This window comes from Sarcophilus harrisii, chromosome 2, assembly GCF_902635505.1.
Source record: "Sarcophilus harrisii chromosome 2, mSarHar1.11, whole genome shotgun sequence".
Taxonomy (NCBI): domain Eukaryota; kingdom Metazoa; phylum Chordata; class Mammalia; order Dasyuromorphia; family Dasyuridae; genus Sarcophilus; species Sarcophilus harrisii.
Window position 1 is genome coordinate 449,662,849 of NC_045427.1, and position 27,561 is coordinate 449,690,409.

The 27,561-nt window shown below is 35.6% G+C and overlaps 1 protein-coding gene across 5 annotated transcripts in view; it reads right to left on the reverse strand.

Moving 5' to 3' along the window:
* Nucleotides 1-27,561, reverse strand: part of MAPKAP1 (MAPK associated protein 1) — a 338,521-nt gene that overhangs the window by 75,616 nt on the left and 235,344 nt on the right. For all 5 annotated transcript variants that reach the window (XM_031954304.1, XM_031954303.1, XM_031954300.1 and 2 more), the window contains one exon: nt 219-326. In XM_031954304.1, the coding sequence (XP_031810164.1) occupies nt 219-326 (108 nt within the window). The remainder of the gene's footprint in view (nt 1-218; nt 327-27,561) is intronic.

The following is a 27,561-nucleotide window of genomic DNA, read 5'->3' on the forward strand; positions in this document are numbered from 1 at the left end:
CATGAAGCCATAAACAGTATATAGCCTTTTAACCCAAAGGTAGGAAATCAATCATTTCACTTTGGAATATAGTTTTGGCTCCTGCTGACAACTTTTGCTGTAAGGAACAAACTGCCTTCCAAATCCCTATGCCCAGCCAGCTTCGCACTTGTTCCAGAAAGTATAACTTCTGGGCACTTGGACAATCTACAGAGCAAGATGAAAAAAGGCAGACATACTGTTCTCTCGCACAAGGCAGAACTCCAAAGTGCTCTGGCTCTCCAGAGTGCATTCTAAGTCCACAGGGATGTTGGGCTCACTCTGCTTCTCCAGGCGATACTGAGGACCTGGAAGACACAAAAGACAAAGGAGGAAGAAAAGCTTAAAAATGAAAAGAATAACTGAGAAGCGTGAATAAGGGGAGAGATACTCATGATTGTTTTGAGTATCCTTCACAGTTTGATATATAAATGGGAAGTGTGGAGCAACAGAGAGAGGAGAGGACTAGATCTGGAGTCCTTTCTGTGATATCAGCTAGGGTGGGGTAGGGATAAGGCATCACTAAACCTCTCAAAAATAGAGGGTTTATTTTTCCTTAAAACAGTTTAAAACCCCCCTGCTATGCATGATTAATTCACGCGATATTTATTAAGTGCCTACTATATGTACTAGTTCGGGAGTGTCTGAGAGAGAACTATAGATAAATAAGACTCAATTTCTACTTTGAAGGTGCTTGGGGTCTTAAGAGGGACAACAAAACATGGGCATAAAGAACCAAAATACAAAATAGCATATGATGAAGCCTGAGAGATATGAACTGGATTCTATTATAGAAGAGATTTCTTCTAGCTGGAATGACCATGAAGGAATCATACAAGATGTGGCACCTGAGTTATAATCTTTGTAGAGTGGAGAGAGTAAGTGGTGACAGAATGAGTAGAAGGACTAGGGGATAGGGCAGGAGGGTATTCTATGTTTAGAGAACAGTAAAGAAAAGTGTGAAAATAAAGAACATATTCGGGGGGAAGTTGGTCACTTGAAAAGAAACTGAAGAACACAGAATATTTTCCTTCCATGTATGTAGTTCTTTTATAATGAGATATTACTCTTTAATTGACAATGTTTCATGCACATTAGTTCAATTCTGAGCTCACTCCAAGTATACAGCATGCACGTATTGAATGAATCTCCTCATTTTTTTCCATCTTAGTGATTGTGAGCAAGTCACTTAGCCTCTGCAGGCTTCCTCCATATTTGTAAAGTGATGAGATGGGACTAAGCAACCTCTAAGGTCCCTTTCAATTCTAAATTTACCATCCTGTAATTTTTTTTAAATTTTTTAATAGCTCTTTATTTACAAGTTATATGCATGGGTAATTTTACAGTATTGACAATTGCCAACCTATTGTTCCAATTTTTCCCCTCCTTCCCCCCACCCCCTCCCCTAGATGGCAGGATGACCAATACATGTTAAATATATTAAAGTATAAATTAAATACAAAATAAGTATACATGTCTATTTTGCTGTACAAAAAGAATCTGACTCTGAAATATCGTACAATTAGCCTGTGAAGGAAATCAAAAAAATGCAGCCAGGCAAAAATATAGGGATTGGGAATTCAATGTAATGGTTCTTAGTCATCTTCCAGAGTTCTTTCGCTGGGCATAGCTGGTTCAGTTCATTATTGCTCCATTAAAACTGATTTGGTTCATCTCATTGCTGAAGATGGCCATGCCCATCAGAATTGATCATCATATAGTATTGTTGTTGAAGTATATAATGATCTCCTGGTCCTGCTCATTTCACTCAGCATCAGTTCATGTAAGACTCTCCAAGCCCTTCTGAAATCCTCCTGCTGGTCATTTCTTACTGAACAATGATATTCCATAATATTCATATACCACAATTTATTCAACCATTCTCCAATTGATGTGCATCCACTCAGTTTCCAGTTTCTGGCCACTACAAAGAGGGCTGCCACAAACATTCTTGCACATACAGGTCTCTTTTCCCCCTTTAAGATCTCTTTGGGATATAAGCCCAGTAGTAACACTGCTGGATCAAGGGGTATGCACAGTTTGATAAGTTTTTGAGCATAGTTCCAAACACCCTCTAATTTTTATGATTGCTTTCACTCATTTTTTTCCTAAACAAAAGTATCTTAAAGCCAAATTCTTAGGGATTTCAAGTTATAGAACATCAGAATTAAAAGGGTCCTTAAAATACAATGGAAAAAAGCTGTAAGAAGCCTTAGAATACAGAAGAAAAGGAAGAAAGAATTTTAGAGCTACAAGTGTCTTAAAGCACAGGATGTCAGAGCTGGAAAGTATTATCCCCTCCTTTAACAATTAAGCAAATTGAAACCCTGAGAGAAAATGATTAATTCAAGACTGAATTGGTGTCAATATGGACCCCGGATCTCCTCAACTCTTGGTTCTACATGCTCTATATACTATATCCCCAGGTTTTCCTTGTGGCTTCAAGAAAAGAAGCAAACCTGTTCCAAAGTTTGTACAGCTCCCATAGAGAGAAATCCTTTTTAATTTTCAATGCTTCTAGCATTAGCCAAATGAGAAGTTTAAAATGTTAATAAACAGAATGAGGTGAAAAGATACATCTTATCATTCTTTCTCAATCAATTCATCTTCAAGCAATGCTATCACATATCCTAACATCTATAGTCTATCTATTTTATGGATTAATTTAATTAAAAACGGATACTATGTTGATATACATTAGTCACTTGCTTTCCTTCTTGAGCAATGCCTCATTTGGCACGCTCCTTAGCCTGACTTAAAATTTCCTTTGGTGACCTCTTGGCCCATCAGGTATCTGACACCTGGATTTCAAAGAAGGCCCTGCATACCCTTTTCTTATTGCCCTGTGCCAACTCTGGGCTGCTGATGTTTCCCAGAAGCCCCAGCATAATTTCAGATTTTGTTTTGGAGTTTTCAAGTATTCCACAGGCCCATTATACTTGTCTTTGCCTCATTTCATTATTTCATTTATTTCCTTTTTGAGATGAACTAGTCTTAATATAGGAGCAGTAAGTGGCTGCTTATATGCTTAATTTGAAGGTTATAGGGAATGGTTCCCTGACTAAAAAATATCTTTCCTATCACTTCTCACAATATATTTCCCATTAGTGATATACTACTTTGGTGAAGGCCTATTAAAATTGTTTCCTTCTCATAAAAATCACTGCCAAAAATACTGAATTAGAAGGGCCCTCAAAATAATAAAATATTAGAAGCTGGAAAGGACTTTAGAACAACGAAGAGAAAGTTCTTTAGACGAGAGAATTAAGCAGTGAATGACAGAGCCAAAAAGGCTCTTAGAAACAGAACAAAAAAAAAAAAAGAGATGGAATGTTAGAGAGGGATCCTCAGAACACAGAATATAAAAACATTGAGTGCAGGAAGATAAAACTAGAAGAGACCTTAGGTATAATTTAGTCCAAACACTTATTGTTAAGAGATGAGGAAAATGAGACAGAAAGAGGATAGCTTAATTAGTCCATCTCACAAACTAGTCACACTTAAGAAGCCAGGTCTGTTGACTTCCGGAGTCCAATGTACGTCTTACCATACCATATTTACCTTTTTTTTTTTTTTAAGTTGGAAAGGAACTAGTATTATCTAGTCTAATTCCTTAATTCACATCTCTTTACTAAAGTAGGACACCAAAGTATAAAATTTACAATCTTATATAAGAAAGGTTCATCAAAGCTATATTCAGGGATGAAAAAAGTAATTAAAGATGTGAGATGAGGCTCCATCCCATTCTAATAAATGAATTGTCAAATAAATGTTTGCTTTGATTTTGGGGGAAAATGTATGTGGGGGGTATAGTTGGGTGGGGTGGAACAGTCAACACTTATTTCAAGAAGATGGAACATGAGGTCAGTTTCAGTTATAATAATTCCTTCAAGAAAATAGCTTACATAAAATGTAATAGGCACATTCGCATAAAATGGGACACAGATCTTCAGGCAACTTCTACCCTTTTGAAAACAGGCTTCAAAATGTCACAATTGTGCAAAAAGTTACATGACCTCTGCTTCAAATAGAACATAAGGATGATGTGAGGAAAGAGTTACACTACAGTAAACAGGAAACTTGTTTTGACGTTTCCATGATGTATTTATTGTAGAAATGCTATAATTTAATGGTCTAGTAAGAAAATACTGCTCTGGGCCTTTTGGGAGAATTTCCAAGTCATAATATTAAAGTAGCATTTTTATGGGATTTTGTAAACCTTAGGCAAACATTTTTACCCATAAGTTCAAAGAAAATCTTCAAAATTTGTCCTGTGGTTAAAATGTGCTAACTTTACTCTAATTGATCCTTTTACCTCTGACCTAACACATAAAAGGGCTACAATGTGCAATACTTGAACTGCTTGTAAACAATCTGCAAATTGTTTCCCAGCATGAATGAACTTTAAGAAAATAGCAGAAATTGATAAAGTTTGGTTTAGTGGAAAGAATACTAGACTGAAAATAATGAGACCTACATTAAATTCCCGGCTTTGTCATATTTAGAGTTACTTAAACTTTCAGAACCTTTTTTTTTCTGCTTTATAAAGTGAGAAGAATGACCTAAAAATAAACTTTTCCCTTGACATATTTTGTTCTTATGTTGCCTATTTCCCATCCCCACTCCATATTTCTCTCTCCCTTATCTCCTCACAATACCAAAGAATATGTTTTTTTTCCTTTCCTTTTCTTTTTTTTTGGAGGCAATTGGGGTTAAGTGACTTGCCCAAGGTCACAAAGCTAGGAAGCGTTAAGTATCTGAGATCAGACTTGAACTCAGGTCCTCCTGACTTCAGAGCTAGTGCTATATCCATTATGCCACCTAGCTGCCCCCAAAGAATATGTTTTTAAAGAAAAAAGAGGAAAAGAAAAATAAGCATTAAAAATTAACTAATACATTGAAAAAAATCTGAAAATATTACATGAACTGATGCTGAGTGAAGTAGTAGAACCAGGAGAATATTTTAATAGATGATCAACTATGATAGATTTAGCTCTTCCCAAGCACTACAGTGATATGAGGCAATTCCAATAGATTTGGGATGGAAAATGCCATCCACATCCAAAGGGAGAACTCTGGAGACTGAATGTAAATTGAAGCAGAGTATTTTTACCCTTCCCTCCCCTTTTTTGTTTTCTTTACTTGTCTTTTTCTTTCTCAGTTTTTTCACCTTTTGATCTGCTTTTTCTTGAAAAACATGACAAATAAGTTAATGTGCTGAAGTACTGTACATGTATAACGTATCAGATCATTTGTTGTCTTAGGGAAGGTAGAAATAAGGGAGGGAAAAATATTTGGAACACAAAATCTTACAAAAATGAATGTTGAAAAAAGTATTTTTATATGTATTTGGAAAAATAAAATACTATTGAGGGAAAAAAAATCTGAAAATGTTTTAATATTCCACCCTTGTGGAACCTAACTTCTGCAAAGTAATTGTGTGTGTGTGTGTGTGAGTATGTGCATGCATGTAGGGGTAGGGGGATATTTTCTCAAATCTCTTCTTGTTCATGCTTGTTCTTTGTAATTTTGTAACATTCACTTTCTATTATTTTGTGATTGTTTCTTTACATTTACATTTGGCAGATATTTTCCCCTGGCTCTTTATTATATAAGTTCCTTTAAATTTTGTCATAGTTCTCATAAGCATCGTATTTGATATTTCTTATGGAATAAAGAAATATTCTATTATATCAGTGTGCCACAATTTATTTAATCTTTTCCCAATTTATAAACATCTGCTTCATTTCCAGTTCTTTGCTACCACCAAGAAATATTGATAAAAATATTTTGGAGCATATGGAGAATTTCTTCTTAACAATAACTTCCTTGGGATGCTGCCAAGCTGTGAAAGCTTTGGGTCAAAGAGTATGACTATTTTAGTTTACTTTCATACTTCCATAATGTTTTCCAAAATGGCAATACTATTTTGAAGCTCTATCAAAAATGTACTAATGTGCCTATTTCCCTTAACTCCTTCAAACATTAATTATTCTAATTTTTTTTGTCATCTTGGGCAATTTGCTAGATTTAAGGTAAGATTTTAGGGCTGTTTTGTATTTCTCTTATTATTAGTGATTTGAAGCACCCTTTCATGTAGTTGCTATTAGTTTGCAATTCATCTTTTGAGAACTATTTGTTCATGTTTTTTGACCACTTATCTATTAGGGAAGGTTGAGTGGAAAGTACTTAAACGCCTTAAAGTAATACATAAAAATGAACTGTTATTAATGATTGCTTCAGTCTCAGATGTCCTCCTTGCCAAGGTTTACAATCTCTTCATTTCTAACTTTTGTTTTCTTTTCTCAATCTTTTCTTGGAAGTCACCTAGTCTAACTCTCTAATTTTATAGATGAGGAGATTGAGATACAGAAAAACTAATTGACTTGAACCTTTAAATTCCTTCAATACCTTCTACTGCTGCTATCTGGACAATGACTCCAGAAGGGGGGTAGTGCTGAAGATTGTCTAGTGGGTAACAGAAAATCCTGGATCACAAAACTATGACTAGCCCATTGAACCCCTTAGCCAAAGCATCTCAGAACCTCGCAATGATAGTAGCTAGACACATTCCTTGATATGAGACTACAGCCAATGAAACAAAAGCATGAAGCCTGACATCTATGACTAATGCACATGGAGGCCATAGTCCCAGTTTCTTCCTACTTTCCATCAAGCTTATATCATCTTATATCATAAAGCATATATCATTAGGTTCATACCTCTTAGAGAATGGTCCTTCTTTTAGATTTTACACCAAGAAAGAGGCACAACATGTTGAAAGAAGCAGAGGGACTCAGGCTCATAATAGGAATGAAGAAGCTAGTTCAGTTAACTAGCATTTGTGGCCATTACAAGGCCATACAGTGAGAGGAGGTATAGAGAGAGAGGACTTTACTCCATAACCACCCCATTCCTATCCACTTTCTCTTTCAAAATCCCTCCTTATCCACTGGCCCTTTTCTTGTTAATAAAAAATATTGAGGATTTCCCTCATCTTTAAAACCTCCTCTTAATTCTGACACATCTTTCAAATTATTAAGATTCCCTTTTACTGATAAAAATAAACTCCTAGAAAGAACAATATGCAATCATTTTTTCAATCCCTTGCAATCTGGATTCTAATTCTAGCACTCTATTAGAAATATAATCTCAAAGATCAACAATGATCTCAACTACTAAAACCAATGGTCCTTTAATTGTCTTTATCCCTTTTGACCTTTTTGCAGTTTCTGACATTATTTATCAGGATAACCTCCCCAATAATTCTTTTTCTTTGGGTTTGTGATATATTTCTTTCCAAGATTTCCTTCCATCTAAATGACTAATCTTATTCAGGTACCCATGTTTCATTTATCATTCATTTGTCCTCTTCTATTTATGAGTACCACCCAGGGCTTTATCCTAGGTCCTGTATTCTCTACCCATTATCAACCTTAGTGATCTCATTGATACCCATTTTTTTTTTTTTTTAAATCTCTTAGTTCTTGTATTTCTACATCCAGTCCTAGATGGTACAGTAGATAGAGCACTGGGCCCGGAATAATAAAGACCTGAGTTCAAATCTTGCCACACTTACTCTATGATCCTGGGCAAGTCATTTGACTTTTATATGATTGTTTCATCAACTATAAAACAAAGAAGGATTGATAATAGCATCTACTGCACAGATTTGATGAGGCTCTAATAAGTTAAGACATGTATTTCACAAATCTTAAAAGTGCTATTGCTTTTGCTCACTTCTCAGCATCAGTTCATTTAATTCTTTCTAAGCTTTTCTGAAAATCATCCTATTCATCATTTCTTACAGAACATTCCTATACCATCACTTATTCAGCCATTCTCCAACTGATGGGTATCCACTCAATTTCCAGTTCCTTGCCACTACAAAAAGGGCTACTTCAAACATAAAATGCAAACGTCTTAATCTCACATTAAGATCCTGCCAAATCTGGTTCCAACCAATCTTCCCATCTTTAATTTGTATAACTCCTTTCCATGTATTCTATCTTTAATTAAAAGAGATTAGTAGGATCTCTGCTCTGAACCTGACAGACCATTGGTATGCATTCTCCTAAGCAAGGACCTATGAGTACACTGTACTTTTTTCATCTTAATCTATTATGATTCCTCATCTTCTTTCAAAGCTCAATTCAGATACCATCTTCTTGATGAAGTCTTCCTTTTTCCAAACTCAGCTATTAATGTTCTGACTCCATAAATTTCTACAGCATTTTATCTAGATATCGCCTTTAGTCCCCTTTATTTCCAATCTTACATGGAATTTATTTCTATGTATATTATGCTCAAAAATCTCTTCTTCCTTTAGGGAAACAGACTTTTGAATTTTTTTTTTTTTGCTAAGGCAATTGGGGTTAAGTGACTTGCTCAGGGTCACACACCTAGAACTTGTTAAGTGACTGAGACCATATTTGAACTCAGGTCCTCCTGACTTCAGGGCTGGTGCTCTATGCACTGTGCCACCTAGTTGCCCTTGAGTTTTTTTTTTTTTTAAATCTAAACAGGTACTAGATAAATTCACAGACTATATTCACTCTGAGATTAAAGATCAAGTGAGTTTCTGGCCTTCTATCCTCTCTGAACCAGCCTCAGGCCACCTGCATTACAGTTCGACAGGAATTCCAGCCCAGTCAAAGTCCCCACCTGTTGCTGTCCTAGAACATGAGAAATGAAGAATATCAAATTTAGAATCATAAGACCTAGGTTGGATCATAGAGCTACCATTTCATAGTAACCATGAGTTAGTCCTTTAACCATTCTTTTCTCCACAATTAAAATAAAACCCTGCTTTCTCCCAACACAATCCCCTCCCCCCTCACAAGTATTTTCACATATTAAAAAAACATAAGAAGAGGATTCTATATCCTATAACCTTTTCCCCCTCTTTTAAAGGAAGGTATAATAAACTCAGCATGCTACTTTCAAAACTGTGTATTTTCCTTTTTTTAGGTCATCTCTACTGCTAATTTTGTTTTCCTTCTTACCCCAAACTTTTGAAAAACGGAAAAAAAAGAATCTTGTAACCCATAGGAATAATCAAACAAAACAAATTCACACTGTAACCATGTCAAAAAAAATTGTCTCTTTATGTGCCCTGAGTTCATCATCTACATCTGAAGATATGTAACATGTTTCAACACAGTCCTCTGGAAATGAGGTTGGTAACTGCTTTGATGAGAGGTTTAAAGCTTTTCTTTGTAATATTGCTGTCCTTGTATATAAACTGTTATAGTTTTATATTTGCTGTTTCTTAGAATAATATTCCTTTGTACTTAAACTATATTTCTGGCTTCTATGATTTTTTTCTTTGACATGAAAGCACTAGCTTTTGGCTATCACATTACTGGGACTTTATTTTTTTTATGATTTCTTTTAGGATTGATAGTAGAGTCTGTTTCACTTTGTCCTTTGATTCATTTATAATTTCTTGAAATGTGTTGTTTTTCAGAGTATATGATGATTTTTAAATTATTCTTTTTAAAATTTATTTGTCAACTCAGTTATTTTTCATAGTAGATGTTTTATATTTCTATTTTTGATTATGTTCTAATATTTCTTGTCTCACTGAGTAATTGACTTGTTTGGTCTATTTTAATTTTCAGGGAAGTCTGTTACTTGGAGGTAAAAGTTTACCACATTCTATTCTAACTACTTAGACTCCTAATTTCTTTCCTTCAGGGGTCTTTATTTCATTTTTTATCTTTTGCTAAATTTCTTCTAGGTACTTATGTAATCTTTGTGAAAAATTCAATTTTCGTTATGATTATTTGTAGTTGCTATAAAGTTCTTTTATTCTAGGCTGCACTCTGGAGTATCTCTGGATCAATAATAATTCTAGTTAGTGCTTTCTATTCACTTATCTTTTTATTTCAGTCAACAAGCATTTATTAAGTACTTATTGTGTACCACGACCAGGTTCTTCCTTTTCCTGTGATTTTAGGTGTGACTAGCCCTGATAGGTCTAGACAGAGCTGGTCACTTGAGTTCCTTTGCAACCCTCCATCTTCCAGGATATATACTTATTAAAAATGCTGATGTTTTAGGTTGCCCTGCATCTTTGAAATTTAGAATGCTTAGATCTTAAAAGCTTTGTACAGATTCTCACAATAGAGAGCATGCTAGCACCTGAGACTGAGGTGTTCCACATTGAAAATCATTAGATTTAGTCTGGTTAACTGGCTTATTGATTCCATGGCTTATTATTGTCTATAGTGTGGATTTCTCACTCTCCTGGGGCTTTCTTTGTGGGAGCACTTTGTCCATGATGCCTCTGGATATAAAGGTTTGCTGACTACATCTGTTTTTGCCCATCTCTTAAGCCTAGTGGGAGTCTGGCTTGTTTATGTATGCTGGCAATAGCTTGCTGGTGGGGCCCCTTTCCTATTCTCTGAGAGGTTCTGGCTGGATGACTATGCAGTTTCAAGGTGGAAGAAATCATGGCAGATTCTCATTGGATTTCTTGATCATTATTTGGTCTGATATTAGTTTTAGGGTTTTTTTTTTAGTGAAGATATAAAGGAGGTGGATTGCTTCCCTCTGTTCTGGCAGATATCCTGAACTTCTCAAGTAGTTGTCCTCAGGTCATTAACCTTGCTGAGCCTCATTTTATCCATATACAATGGGATAGAATGATGGTACTAGGTTGTTCATGAGGTTGTTGAGAGGATGAAATGAAAAAATGTGTTCAAAAGCTCTTAATAACTGAAAAGCATTATATCAAATAGAAGTCAACCTTTCCCAAACAATTTTTACTACTGGAATTTTGGGGGCTTTAAATCATAGACATCACTGAAATCATAGTAATTGTAATTTAAGAAATGATGGGAAATTAGAGATCATCTAGTCCAAACTCTTCACTTTACACATGAGCAAAGGAGATTCAGAAAGAAGTAAGCTCTCTACAATCTATTTCCCACATATCTATTATCTATTTTATATTATTTTTCTTTCATGCTTACACATACATTCTACATTCCCATTATCCCTTACCTTCTTACTTATCTTGAGGGAGAATTTTTTTTTAAAGTTTTTTATTTTCAAAACATATACAAGGAGAATTTTTCAAAACTGAAAAACCTTGTGTTCCAATTTCCCTCTCCATCTATCCATCCCTTCCCCTAGATAGCGAGTAATCCAATATATGTTAAACATGTTAAAAATATATGTTAAATCCAATATAGGCATATATATTTATATATCTTGCTGCACAAGAAAAATCAGATCAACAAGGTAAAAAAATGAGAAAGAAAATAAAATTCAAGCAAACCATAACGAAAAAGAGTGAAAATGTTATGTTATAATCCACTCTCAGTTCCCAGAGTCTTCCCTCTGGGTGTAGATGGCTCTCTTCATCACAAGATCATTGGAATTGGCCTGAATCACCTTACTGTTAAAGAGAGCCATATCCATCAGAATTCATCATTGTATAGTTTTGTTGTTGCCATGTTTAATCATCTCCTGGTTCTGCTCATTTCACTCAGCATTAGCTCATGTAGGTCTCTCCAAGCCTCTCTGAAATCATCCTCCTGATCATTTCTTACAGAACAATAATATTCCATAACATTCATATACCACAATTTATTCAGCCATTCTCCAACTGATGGGCATCCACTCAGTTTCCAGTTTCTAGCCACTACAAAAAGGGCTGCCACAAACATTTCTGCACGTGTGGGTCCCTTTTCCTCTTTTAAGATCTCTTTGGGATATAAACCCAGTAGTAACACTGCTGGATCAAAGGGTATGCACAATTTGATAACTTTATGAGTACAGTTCCAAATTGCTCTCCAGAATGGTTGGATCCGTTCACAACTCCACCAACAATGTATCAGTGTCCCAGTTTCCCACATCCCCGTCATTATCTTTTCTGGTGATCTTAGCCAATTTGAGAGGTGTCATATAAAAAGACAATTTTAAACTCATATTTTACAGAAGCTCGAAGTAGAAATTATGCTTTCCCAAGGGACCTCTCCTCTTGGCACAGCTGCCTACCAGGACTCCTGCCTACTGTGAAGACACCTTCTTCTCAGTGATAACCTTGTTATTTCTCTGCCAGGACTTTATCACTAAGAAGTCTGGTTTCCTAGCAAAACTGGCTTCTCAGTGCCAACAAAATAAACTTCCCTTTTGCCAGTCAGACTTTTCAGGTTGGTGAATTCTTTCACATTTGACCTGCATCTACCAGAGGGAGTTCCCACAACTCTCTGCACTGCCACTAACCGCATCATTATGAGGAAGTTTTTTTTTTTTAAACAAAATACTAAACACAAACAAAAAGAAAATTTTCATACACATAGCAACCCTCACACAAAAAGGCATATAAAATTCTATATTATTTTCAAAATACTTGTTTGTGCTTCTTTTTAAATTTCTTTTAATGTTCTTCTGAGTTTTTTAAAAAGGAAAGTTATAATGGTTTTCTTTTTTAATCAATATTGCCAATCCCCCTTAACCTTTAATACTTTCCCCAAAATGAAAGAAAAAAATAAAATCTTACAAAAATAAAAGGTCAAACAAAGTATATTTATACAGTGACCATGTCCAAAAATGTAGGTTTATTTCTAGACTCTAGTCACATCACTATCTAGAGATGGGTAACATCATGTGTCCTCTGGAGATGAGGATGGTAATTGCTTTAATCTTAAGTTTCGTCTCCAATTTTTTCCTTACAATGTTACTATTTTATAAATTGCTTACTTCAATTTGTGTCGGTTATACTTCTCAGGAGTCTTTGAACAAATTGTTCAGTTACTCCCTGATAGTACATAAGTCTATTTAAGGTACTCCTTATATTTAAGTTCTTTGCTTTTCTTTCATCTCTGATAAGTGTCCCCGCTATAATCCTTTCAGGACCAAGAAGTTAATTTTACTTGTGACTATTCCTTCTCTAGCATTGTCCTACCTCTTAACATCCCTGTTATTGTGTCCCCTTTCCCCCCATCACAGTTTATTTCCCTACTAATGTATTTCTACTGTTTGGGGAAGGGGTTAAAAAAATAAAGGTTCATTTTCCTTTGTTTCAGATAAGATGAAGTTCATCTGAGCTGCATTCCCATGTAGCTTCTATGTTTAGTTTATTCCAATTTTTTTTCTCACATATTCCAATTATGAGTAACAGGAAATCTCACTCTTTCCTCCTTTATACACTAATATATTCATTAACCTTTTTCTTTCTCATTTTTAAACATTCACAATAGAAGCAATCTACCACCAGGCCATCTATGGTTCTTATTTAACCACTTCGGGATCCTGTGAAGACATCAGGTTCTGAAAAGACATATCTACCTCTATCAGACTATCAATACATTGTCATGCCTGTTGATTGTTCAAATAAATTTACCTTTTTAAGTTTCTCATGACTTTTCTGTTTACATTTTGAAGCTCCTATTCAGTGCTAGTCTTTTCATCAGAAATGATAGGATGTCCTCTATGTCATTAAGGTACATTTCTCAGTGTAAGCTTCTTTTTTGTCTTACGTAATACTGTATTCCAAGATTTTCTCTCATTTAATCCTTTGGCATCTACCTCATCATTTCACAAAAGAGATAATGGATATTCATTCATGTTAGAGATGACGTCCTTCAGGGATTCACAGTTGTTGGACAATTGTGCTACTGTAGTAGAAAACCTATATTTCAAAATAGAATATGAGTTTGAATCTTAGTTCAACCAGTTAAAGGGACAAAGGGCAGTGGAGCTGGAAGGGACCTTGGAAAAAAGTATACGAGGTCTGGAAGTGAACTCAGAATGTAGAATTTACTAGAAAAAATCTTGGAAGTAATATAGTCTAAACCTCTCCTATTACAGATAAGGAAAGTAAAGCCTACATATGTAAAGTGACAGATTCAAGAGCTAAGTTGTATGGCCAAGGATTTGAATTTAGGTTTTCTAAATCCAGGATTTTTCCACTACATCATACAACCTATACTACCTATTTGATGTTAGGAAAATCATCTCACTCTGAGCATCCTTACCCACAAAATGGAGATAACAATATTTGCATGACTTAACAAATGGGGTTGTTGGATCAAATAAGAAATTGGAATACAAGTCCTGTTTAAACAATAAAGCTACAGGAATATTAGTCACTCTTATCAATTTACTACTAAGTACTTATTAAATGCCTATTTTAGAACTTTATCTCAGGCACAGTTGCTAGGGACTGGCATACCAAGACAAACACTAAACTGATCCTGCTCTGGAGGAGGGCATTCTACATTCTACTGGACCTCCCCACAAGGACAATAAACTCAGGATATAAGTATCATGGCTAAGACCCGATGTATCGTTAAAAAGCATGTGTTTTTGTTAGCAGTTCACCTACTAATTAATCATTCTCAAAGTCAGTTATAATAAAAATCTTTGCTCACTTTTTAATATTGGCTTTGAATGTAGAATTTGTAAGTCCATAATAGTTTCTGTAATACATGTTGCCCCTCTGAAGGCTAAGAGGGCATAGAAGAAAACAACAACACAACAAAAATAAAATGCTACTTTGTGCACAACGCTGTGTTAGAACCTGAGGAGATGCAAAATTGAGTTCAGAGAAGATCTTAAGTATACTGGCAAGGAAAACAAAGATCTATTTCAGGGCCAAGGGAGGATGGTCCTTATTTACTGACAAGAGGTAGGCTTCCTAAAGGAAAAAGTGACAGCTGAGTTGGAAGCTGCAAGAGACCCTTCTTCCTTTTTGCTTTAAAAGATATAGTTAGACACACCTGTCAGATTGGCTAGAATGACAGGGAAAGATAATGCAGAATGTTGGAGAGGATGTGGGAAAACAGGGACACTGATACATTGTTGGTGGAATTGTGAACACATCCAGCCTTTCTGGAGAGCAATCTGGAATTATGCTCAAAAAGTTATCAAACTGTGCATACCCTTTGATCCAGCAGTATTGCTACTGGGCTTATACCCCAAAGAGATACTAAAGAAGGGAAAGGGACCTGTATGTGCCAAAATGTTTGTGGCAGCCCTGTTTATAGTGGCTAGAAGCTGGAAAATGAATGGATGCCCGTCAATTGGAGAATGGTTGAGTAAATTGTGGTATATGAATGTTATGGAATATTATTGTTCTGTAAGAAATGACCAGCAGGATGAATACAGAGAGGATTGGCGAGACTTACATAAACTGATGCTGAGTGAAATGAGCAGAACCAGGAGATCATTATATACCTCAACAATGATACTGTATGAGGATGTATTCTGATGGAAGTGAATTTCTTCGATAAAGAAAAGATCTAACTCAGTTTCAATTGATCAAGGATGGACAGAAGCAGCTACACCCAAAGAAAGAATACTAGGAAATGAATGTAAACTATTTGCATTTTTGTTTTTCCTCCCGGGTTATTTATATCTTCTGAATCCAATCCTCTCTGAGCAACAAGAGAACTGTTCGGTTCTGCACACATATATTGTATCTAAGATATACTGTAACCTCTTTAACATGTATAGGACTGCTTGCCATCTGGGGGAGGGGGTGGAGGGAGGGAGGGGAAAAATTGGAACAGAAGTGAATGCAAGGGATAATGTTGTAAAAAATTACCCTGGCATGGGTTCTGGCAATAAAAAGTTATCTAAAAAAAATAAATAAATAAAAGATATAGTTAGAAATTCAAAAGGTAAGGAAAGAAGAAACTATTTCAGATACAGAAAACAGTATGAGCAAAGATATAACAGCATCATTAGACAGAGTTTGACTGAGTAGTATAACATAAAAGGAAGTAACGTAACTTGTAACATGAACACGTGATAGTAGAAAATATATGAAAATTGGAGTCAAAAGACTTGAGTTTGGCTCTTGCCTCTGACACTTTACAAGTAGGGCAATCTTGGGCAAATCAATTCGTTTTCCAAGGACTCAGTTTCCTCCCCTTGTAAAAAGACAAAATTGGAGATGATTTGTAAAGTCCCTTTCATCTCCAAATCCTAAAAACTTTGTAATAAATAAACAAGCAACAACCCCATCTTCTCCCATCCTTTCCTCCCCCAACCCCCCAGGCATGCTCTAATAAGGTCATGCTAGAGTCCCCTTACATACCAAATACAATTGGTTCCCAGCGGAGAAATAGTGTATGATAAAATTAAATACAATTCCTATTACCAAAAGGAGAAAGGACCAGGCTGATACAACAAACCCAATTCTCTTGCCTAGTTAAACTGCAAAACCTTCAGGAAAGGTTTTGAAAGCTTGACCCATCAGTTCTAATTTTTAAAACTTACCCTTTCAGTCAAGGCTAGAAAAAGGCCCATTCCAACTTTTATCTTTAGCACAAAGTGCTGTTATCTCAGGCTGATGTCAGGAGCTCTATCTCTCTTTCTGCTGACAAGCAGAGACGAGAAAGATAAGATTGGAAAGGAATCTCACTTCTCTGAGTAAATAAATAATCAATACTCATCTAAATGTAAATGAGAAGGCATCCCCCTCTGATAACAGGGTTCTTATCAAAGAGCCAATTTTCTGAAGACATTTGGCTTCAACCAAATCACCATCATTCAGCCCTAGCCTAATGGCGAAAAATCGTAACTAAATTGAACCGATCACCAGAGATCAACTAAGTTCGGCCCTGGCCACTTCAGGTTCATGTGTTTGCGAATGCAATTTTGCCCCCATTAACTTTCAATAGCAATGAAGAATATACTGGTCAAGGGGGGTGAATCAGCCCAATAAACAAAGTTAAAAAAAAAAAAAAGGGAAGGGAGAGAACAGATTGAAGTCTTTAAGCAGAAATGCTCTGTCAACAAACATAACCTCAGCAATCCCTTTGAAAGGAGAATGTTTTGCAAAAGAGAAATTCCATAGTGGGAAGGAGGAAGAAACACTCATTCACATTAACAACTATGACTGACCTTTGATCTTTTTGTGGAGAAATGATAAAACTAGATTTAAACAAATATAAGTAAAAAAAAGATCGTAAGCACTCAAATCAGTTATTAGTAGAGACCAAATGATCAATGTCCTTTCCTGCATTTGTTATCAGGTTTATCTGAAACACAGCAGCTCTGTGCCTGTCTGACTACTGCAAGATGTTAAACATCAGAGAAATCCCTTAGAAATGACCTCCTCGGGATTTTTGGTTGCTTCCCTTTCACTTCCCCCCCTCTTTTTTTGTGACAATCCCCACAGATCATTTAAGAAATTACAATAATTACTAATTCACCAGTAAAAATAATTCTGTTTCAAGTCTACCATTCAGAAAATATATTTGGTCACTAAAGTAGGTAATTGAAAACTAAACCCACAAAGGCACCACAGACATTGTCTAGGGAGCACTCAGCTTTCAAAGGTAAGGGTATTCCTGGAGGTACGAAGATGTTTTTCTTTATCTTCCAATATCCACAACTAAGGAGGCATATCTTCAGATATAAAGACTTTGGACAGGTGTAATTTACGCTACACCTTTCAGATGTAAAGGACTTTGGACTTAAATTACACCCTCTTGCATATTTTTGGATTTTTCAGACACTGTTGGACACTGCACCTACCATGCCTGCTCCTAGCTTAAACTGTCTAGCAGAGACCCTTTGAGGGCAAGAGCCCCTTTGCCCCTCTGGAATGCTGTAAGCTGGTTTGCAGATAAATTCACACAAAGATGCACAATATCGAGAAGGGAACAAGAATCTACATAGTGCTTACTACATGCCAAGCACTAGAGTTAAACACAAATTAAAAAAAAATTTGGTTTCAAAAATGATTTGAGCCTCACAACAACCCTGAGTGATAGGTACTGTTATTTCCATTTTATAGCAGAGGAAACAGAGACCACAGGAGCTTAATAAATGACTTGCCCAGGGTCACACAATAAGTGTCTAAATCATGTCTTAAATGCATGTCTTCCTGATTCCAGGCCCAGCATTCTACCTACTGTATAGCCTATCTCCTAATTAGGTTGGCATCAGGGAAAGAGAGTGGAGAAAAGGATTTATAATAACCTCTGAATCTCCCTCCTAATAGTCCTTCCTCTCTCTAAATCTGAACTTCAAGCTGATACTAAATAATCTTTCTTTCTACTGTACAAGTCTAATGAGTACATATACTGTACAAGTCATGAACTTATGAACTTAAAGGCCCAGGTACTTGACACTTACTGGCTGTGTGACCCTGAGGAAGTCATGTAACCTAAATTGCTACTCACACACCCACCCACACCCACACACCCACCACAGTAATGAACTGCTCTGAAGTTCTTCCAGCAATGAAGTTGTGGGATCTGAAGTTCTGCATTTTTTCCCTTGATGCTCACAACAGTAAATGTTGTTGTCCCTATATCAGCTGGGAAGAAATGGAGCCTTTGATCCTAAAGTCACAAGCTGATAAGTGAGGCAGCAGGATATTGAGGTAGCAGAACTCATTGTTCAGGGAATCAAACTCCTACATAATTTGACTAGAATCCATCTCTCCAACCTCACTATTCTAATTTAAATACATATAGGCTATAGAGAAATTGATAAGAGAAATGCAAATTAAAATAACTCTTAAGCTTTTTACCTGAAAGCCAGCATATTAGATAAAACTGACAAAATTTGGGAATAGTCAATGCAGGAGGGACTGTGGAAAGACAGGACCACTAACATATTGTTGGTGGAATGATGAGTTGGAACTGGTCCATCTATTCTGGAAAGCATTTTAGAATTCTGTTCATAAAGTAGCTAATATGTCCATATTCTGACTCTAAGATCTCAAATCAAAGCATATACTTCCAGGATGGTTAGAGACAGAAAGAAAGGTACTCATATACTTCCAAATATTGATGATAATACTGTGGTAGCAAAAGAACTGAAAACCAAGTAGGTACTCACTGACTAGGGAATAGCTAACAAACTGTGGCATACAAATGTAATGCAGAATCACTATAATCTCAGAAATGAAGAAGAAGCAGCATTCAGAGCAGCATGAGAAAGCTATGTGAATTGATGCAGAATGAGGTAAGGAGAACCTTAAAAAAAATACATACTGACTAAAATAAGGTAAATGAAAGGAAGTAAAAACAAACAAAACTCTCCTGAAATAAAACACTGTGTAACAGCAAGTTTGACCTTGAAGAAAAAAGGAAATATGTTTCCTTCATGTTTTTGCAGAGGTAGAAAGGACTATGGATATGAAACACTGCATATGCTGACAAATTCAGTTGGTGTATTACTGTTTTGCTTAGCTACTTCTCTAAAAAAAAAAATCTTTGCTAAAAGGAACGGCTCTCTGAGGGAGAGAGATATTTTGAAAATGAAAGTGATTGGTATAAAGACAAAAGTTATAAATAAAAATTAAAACCTAATGCAGCATAGTATAATGTACACAGCTGTTGCCTGATAATCTAGAGGCCTACATTTGCCTCCTAGTTTTGCCACTAAATCTCTGCATAATCTTGTGTACATCATTTCCTATCTCTGGGCCTGAGTTTCTTCTTCTGTAAAATAAGTAGGATATATTAGATAATCTCTTAAATTTCTTTTCAGCCCTAACATTCTCAAACTTAACATTTTGGAAATGAGACTCAAACTCAAGACTATCCATTTCCAATACTCTTTCCTTTATGACATGCTGTTTCTATGGATAAAAACTGTAGTGTAGTTACCTAGGTAGCAACTATAAAAGAAGCAAAATAGTATAGTGGAAGGCTGTTGAACTTGAAGTCACAGGATTCTTATTTTAAAAATAAGGTTTAGCAACTACCTGTGATCACCTCCATGCTTCAGTTTCCTCCAAAGGAGAGAATGATCTCTAAGGTTAAATGATTTAAATATCTATGATCCTTTGAATAGAAAGATATGATGAAGTAAGCTAAGATAAAGATTAGGTAATTTTATCATACAGGAAAAAGAGGGAGAATTAAGTGAGGATTATGGGAAGGTGGAAGAGATAGGAAAGAGGGAATAGTTGAAGGATAAGTAGAAATGCCTAGCCAAAAAACTCCTACAAACCATTCATAACAAGAATCCATCTTTACATCTATATTATCTTGTTTCTAGGTTCTATATTAAATAATTTATAGTTTAGCCACTTTAATTCCTTAGTCGTCTTCTTTTTCTTCTCCTTTTTTTTTTTTTTTTTTTTTTGGCTGAGGCAATTGGGGTTAAGTGACTTGCCCAGGTTCATACAGCTAGGAAGTATTAAGTTTCTGGTCACATTTGAACTCAGGTCCTTCTAACTTCAGGGTTGACGCTCTATCCACTGCACCACCTAGCTGCCCCTCATCCTTAGTTTTCAAAGGTATGATTTCTTTAGGGTTTAAAGTATAACCATTTTTATTCTTGTTAGCACTTTTTTTTTTAAATTGCTGTAGAAAATACTAGAAATGTTACAGCTATTACTATGCCATAAAATCAAAAGAAAAATAGTTTACATATTTCTATCATTTAAAATTATCTAATTGAATATGCCCAAAGGAACAGGAAGGCCAAGGAGCTGAGGATTTACTCTTTAAGCAGAATACAATTCTTTAAACCAGATTTTTTTTGTGTAATCCAAACTATCAATAGAAGTAGGGCCAGTAGGAGAATCAACCACTTCAGAAGTGAGGAAGTTCATGAAATATAGTCTTGATAGAAATATCTAGGAACATCTAATCTAATTTCCTTATTCCACAGATTGGATTTTTTTTGTGTAATCCATACTATCAATAGAAGTAGGGCCAGTAGGAGAGGGAGATGGAGAGGGGAAGTGATTTTTCAAAGACCAAAGAGCTGAGATTCTGACAGTGGATTTAATATTCTTATCCCTGTATTTATGCACAAAGAAGAGTCACTAGTGTTGCTGAAAGTGACTCCACCATTATGTACTACAGAGTGAAAAAATGAGGAAGAAGTAGAAAGAGATCTCTGAGTCAGGATGAGGATTTTGGCCTCACTGGGCTGGTACTTCTCTATCTCTATGCCTTGTTCTGGCATTTCTCAGATTTCTTGATCCCCAGAGGTTTGATTTGTGAGCATTTCCACCTGTCTAAGTTCAACAGGGAAGGGAACAAGAATACCAAGGAGGATTTGATTAACTATGTGTGGAGTGACAACAAGCTTACTGGTTACTTACTCAGTTACCTTACTGAGGCATCACAGAAGCAGCACTGAACAAAGTGTTAAAGGACCTAGTTTCAAATTCTAGCACAGAATCTTACGGTGTATGTGAGGTCAAATTACTACTTCTCCCTAAGTCTTAGAATTATAAAATGAGGTTAAAAATCCTTGTACAAGCTCTACTTCTGGGCAGTACTGGTTATGGAAAATTTAAAGCTCCATGTAAATGTGAGTTATTGTTATTGCAGAAAGTGCCATGGTTTCCCTGTTGTCCTCCTGTTCTCTTCCTCCTTTCCTCCCCACTCCCAACCCCCACCACAGAACCTTTACAACTCCTTCCCAACAATAGCTAGACTAAACTAGGAGGGACAGGCTCATTGTCAAAGCAAAGTTAATAGTCCAAATCCTTTCACCATCCAATCATCTGGAATCTAGTTTCTCCTAGGGAAAACAATGCCTTATGTGTAAGAGAAATAAAGATTCTACTTCATCCCACCCCCCTCAAATTCAGATATCACTTGTTAAAGAGACATTTAAAGGATGGGAACTGTTAACACTGTCCATAAGCATCAGATATTCCCATCAAATTTGTTCTTTTTCACTTCAGCCCTTGTGACATTACCAAATTTTACATATCTGTCACTTGCCCCAGAAATACAGATGGTTTGGGTAGAAATAAACAGTCATTTATTTGAAACAATTGTAAAATAGTTTATGGAAACCAGTGGTGTAATGCATTCAAATGAATGCCAGAAGTGGCGGATGGAGAGTCAGGGTGTTAAATCGCACTGCTTAAGAATTCAGCTGGGGGAAACAGATAGTAAATCCAGAGTGACAGAGTTTCCAGTGATGGCAAAGGTTTCTGACATCTAGTCCAGTACTCAAAAACTACAGCAGTTCAAACCCATTTTACTTAACACTGCCTTGACAGCCACTGAAATTAGAGAATTTAGTCAAAATCCCCTAAGTATAAAAGCAACAAACCAAAAGAGATACTTCATTTGTCTGTTCCTCATTCTCCTCCTGCCCTTTCCCACTTCAGTGTATTTGTGCAGGTTGCTGCCCAGGCCTCAGATACATTTCTCTCCTCATTTCTTCTGGGTGAAATTGTTCTCTTCTTTCAAAATCTAATTCAGTGCCATCCTTTCCAAGAAGTCTTCCATGATTCCTTCTCAGGTTGAACTATTCAGTCTTGTATCAGACTTCTCTTTGTATGTTATTTGCTACACTGATATATGGTCACTGCTTTCAAAACAAGGGTTTGGTTGTTCCCGTCTTTCAACGTGCCTAGCAATTTAATATATTCAAATAGCAAGCATTTTTAGTGCTTACCAAAGGAGCTCAAGAGAGATAAAGTCAAAAACGTCTGTCTTATCAAGGAGCTCACATGGGGGAGAGGGGCGTGGCATGGAGCAGGGGTAGGATTGAGGGAGTCAACAGCGAGACTGGGTTGAGTGGATGTTACAACATGTATACAAGTATGGTAGAAAGGAAATGAAGATGGCAGAAAGCACTAACAAGGAGGCGACAGGGCAGATTAAAGAAGGTTTTTTATAGATGGGCACCCAAGTTGTACCTTGACAGAAGACAAGGTTTCTTGAGAAGTAGAAATATGGAAATATTCTAGGCAATGAAATAAATGTCAAAGGTGTAGTTTAAGGAATGATCCTACCTCTTATCATTTACTATACTAGGTATGAAAAAATGGGGATTTGATCACTGCCCTCATTGACTGTAACTATTAGGAGAAATGATAAGGTACCAATACAAGTAAACATATTGCTCAACATTAAATAATCATAGCATTAATTAGAGGTGTTACATGAGTTTTGGGGGGTAAAGCTGGTACCTTATGCATAGTAAACACTTAATAAATAGTTAATAGAATTAAATTGTTGCAGTTGAAAGGGTCCCAAACAGGAGCTCCTGAGGTTCATACTTTAGACAATAAGTTTCAATATGCCATCAACTTCAAATTGTAATAAAGGCAGGGAGAAAAGCCAAAGATAGAATACAGAACCAAATATGGGCTACCATAGAAAAATGAGATCTCTATAAAAGGAAGAAATACATAGGCATACAATTCTAAAAAATTCTGAATATAAGCCTCACTCAAGTTTAATAAAAGTCACACTGGAGATAGGCAGGTATAAAATGCTACTATGAAGAGAGAGCAGAAAATTCTCTTTATTTTTTTCTGGGCAAATTATACTTCACAAGTTTTCTTTCCTTCCATTATTTTAAGCATTGATTCATGCCCCTAACAAGTAGTTATAAAATATCTATTATGTTCTCATATTGTTCTAGGCACTAGGAAGAAATTATTTTTATTCATTAAATACTTCAATGATGTCATTTTATCAATATTGGGGTCTATCCATCACTGATGTATATTTCAAATTTAGGTTAGCAGATAGTTCCTTATCATTTACATGGCTAAAAAATTCATTCCCTGGTGGTCAATCTTTCTTGCATTAGTCTTTTTAAACTTCATTAGGTTGGTCCTTGGGTGATAGAAACACTGTCTATGATTGACGTATCTTCAAAACCTATTTTGTGGAATAGGACCTACTTGAAAGTATTTATGTTCTGTAGCCTTCAAGAAACAGGATTATCTCCACAACACAGGCATTGAAGACAGTCCTAAGGGAAAGTTTTACATTTTACTAAAAAGAACTTTGGACTATAGTTTTCTGGCCTGTTGATTTTTTTCCCTATATGTGCAGAGTGACAAAACAAGCTGATAAGGAGAGAAAAGAGAGATACATGCTCAACAGACTGGAGAGATGAGCTTTCCTTCTTAGAAAATAGTATAGAAAAAAATATGCAAGAAGTGTTGTAAAAAGACTACCAAGACACTAATACTACTAAGGGAGGGGTTGGGCAAAGAATGAGAGTAAATGGTAGCAGTAAGGATATTACCCTAGTGCTATGCTAGCACTTACCCCTTAGTACTTGGAACAGAGCCATGATCTCACCCATCCTTTCAATGGTATAGATTCCACTCTATATACATTTTCCCATACTGTAGGATTTTTCATCCATGTCATTCCATCTATCCTCCACAATCAATCTACTCAATAGAGCCTTCTAATTCTTTTCACATTTTGTAGGCATCAATGTAGCACTTAGGATGCTCATTCATTCTTTCTACTTTTGTTATTTGATATTGTCTGTGCCACTTCTGGTATGGGAGTCACAAGTGGGAACATGTTAGAGGAGGTTTATAGACACCATTCATCGCTACATTGCCCTGTCACTAGCCTTTAATTTTGATTCTACGTTGATAATGATGATACATTGATATTAAAAGGATCAGAAGAAGCACACTCCAGGGTATTGAGTGGATTATTCCATAGAAGTTCTTAACCTTTTTTTGTGTCCTTGATTCCTCTGGCAGACAAGTGAGGTTTATAGAATTCTCCTCAGAGTAATATTTTTAAATACTTTAAATAAAATTTATAGGATTCTAAAAGAAACTAATTATGTTGAAATGAAGCTACCAAAATATGAAAAAACAAAAACAGAAACAGGTTAATGGACCCAAATTAAGAACTTCTCTATGGCATATTTACAGAAAAACAAGGATGAGAACTGCATAGGATGAGTGGGCACTCATGATACCCATGATGATGGGTTTATAGTTCTAACAATATAAATAATAGATGACATGTCTATAGTGCTTTAAGCTTTATAAAGTTTTGCATTAATTTAATTAAAAATTTGAACCTTTTAAAAAAGAGATATTTTTGTTACCTTTTGTTTTCACATTACCTACATTTCCCCTTTCTCTCCTGCTTCTGGGAAACCATCCATGACAATAAATTCTTTTTTTTTTTAAATAAAATAAAAGTAAGAAATCATTAAAATCAACAAACATGTCAAAATAACCTGGTACAGAGTGCAAAGGAGCAGGAGGAGGTGTTTTCTCACTTTTTTTTTTTAAGAAGCTTATTCTTTATAATTTCCAAACATTCAGTTTCAATTGTTATGTGTTTGTTGTTCCTTCCATTTATAGTTTTGATATGTATGAATGTAATTTTTTTCTGGTCCTGCTTATTTTACTTTGCATCAGATCAGCTGAATTTTTCCATGTTTCTCTGTGGTTATTTTGTCTGACATCTCACAACAAAGTAATGTTCCATTTCATTCATATATCACAACCTGTTTAGCACTGTTTCCAGTTCTTTATTACTAGAAAATACAAATACAGGTATTTTGGGATATATGGAGACTTTCTTTTTGTCAATGACCTCTTTGGAGTATATGCTCAGCGCGAATTCAAGTAAGCTTTTAGTAACTTTATTTGTATCATTACAAATTGCTTTCTAGAATGGTTGCACCTATTTATGGTTCTACCAATGATACATTAATGTCTCTGTTTTTCACAATTTCTTCAACCCTGGCTGTTCCCATTATTACCAATTTGCAGGATGTGAAGTGAAACTTCAGAGTAGTTTTGGTTTGCATTTCTCTTATTATTAGTAATTTGAAGGATTTTTTCAAGTAGTTGTTGATAGTTTGAAATTCTCTTTTTTGAGAGCTCTTTGCTCAAATCCTTTGACCACTTCTCAGTTGAGAATAGTTTTTGAGCTTATGCATTTCTGTAAGTTGTCCACATCTTTTGGATAGCAATTCCTTATTGAAGCTATGTAGTAACAGAAATTTTTTACCCAATCCATTACTTTCTTTTTTACACTAAATGTTTTATTTGTGCTTTCCAAATTCATGTAATCAAAATTATGTATTTTACCTTTTGTAATTTCCTCTGTCCTTTCAAAGGCATATAACTCTTCTAATTTAATTTTATCATCTATTATTTAAATTATTTAACTACTTTGAATTTATTGTGGAATATGGTCTAAGTGGTTAAATCTAATTTCTACCAAACTCCTTTCCAATTTTCTCAGCAGTTCTTATCAAATAAGTACTTCTATCCCAGGTAATTTTATGTTTTCACAAATGTGACAATGGGTTGAATTCCATCATTTCTCATCATGGAATTGTCTAGTCTGTTTCATTGGCCAACTATTTTTAAACACACCAAAGAGTTTTGATAATTATCACTTTTGAGTAGTAAACAAATATTGTTTCTACTTATAGATGAGGAAACCAATACTCAGAAAAGTTAGGTGACTTGCTCAAGCCATACAGTTTAGTATATTACAGAAATAAGCTTTTTCAGAAAAAAAAGATTTCTATGAAGGCTTTACAAGGAGGAGAAAAATATTAGGCTTTTTTTTAGGGTGAGGTCAAAAGATATGGGATATATGCCAATGTGTCGTGAGGCTGCTTGGGGTGGTCTTAATTAGATGGTAATATGTAAAGAAGCAATCAGGAAAGTTTTCTGGGTATATAGATGGAATGTGATTGATTTCCTTTCAATGCAAAGAAGGCATTCATTAAAATGAATAAATAATTGTAGCAAACCTGAGGTTAAAAATCTTTTTCTGAAATGAGAGAAATATAGGCCTATAATCCAGAATAATTTCTTGGAAAAGAGACTCAATTGTGTTGTAACACAAAGAATATAAGGCTCATAGTAGGAAGAGACCTGGGTTCAATACCCTGCAAAGGTCCCTAGCACTTTTTGGGACCAGAAGCTGATCTCTTCAATTTTCCAAGTTTCAGTTTTTTCCTCTGTAGGATTAGTAACATCTAAATTATCTACCTCAATATTGTTAGGAAGGAAATATTTTATTAACTTTATAAGCCTTCAAGTACTCAAAAAAGTGTAACTCTTGTCATCACTATTATTAGTGCATATTATTACAATGCATTATTATTAGTGCATAATGTTAATACTGATAAGTACTATCCACTCATTAATTCAGCATTTAAGCTCCTATGTGCTTTTATGAAGGAATTAAGAGCAAAAATAGAATAAAGCATTTTTGATAATTTGATTAGGGAGAAAATCCTGAGCACAGGGAATGCTTCATGAATTAACCTCCTGAGTTGAGACTTGAAACAAAAGGATTCTGATAGGCAAGGATGAAGATGTGCTCTCCAAGCAAGGAGGAGGGGGGGAGGAAGGGGACTATTTGCACAAATATATTGAGGCAAGAAATAGTATACTGAGTTGAGGAACAGTAGAGTGGCTGCGACATAAGGGAAGTGCTGAGAAATGAGGCTAGAAAACTGTTCTGAAACTTGGCATTTCATCTCCTGTCACTATGCTTTTGCAAGTGTGGCCCCCTAATTCCTGGAATAACTTCCCTTCTCACCTCAGATTCTCAGAATCCTCAGTTTTCTTCAAGGCTCAACTCAGATGCCATCTTCTCAGATTTTAAGGAACAAATGAGATCAAACATATAAACCATTTTGAACAATTTAAAGTGATATGTAAACGTAACTAGAAGGATATAATTTGTATGCAGAAAAATTAATTAGGATAACCAAGGAAAGAGAGCACTAATGACCAGAAAGATGAAAAAATGCTTTGTTTAACTGATGGTAGCTGAGCTAAGCCTGGGAGGAAGCTAGGGATTCTTAGGAACAGAGGTGAGGAGGCAATAG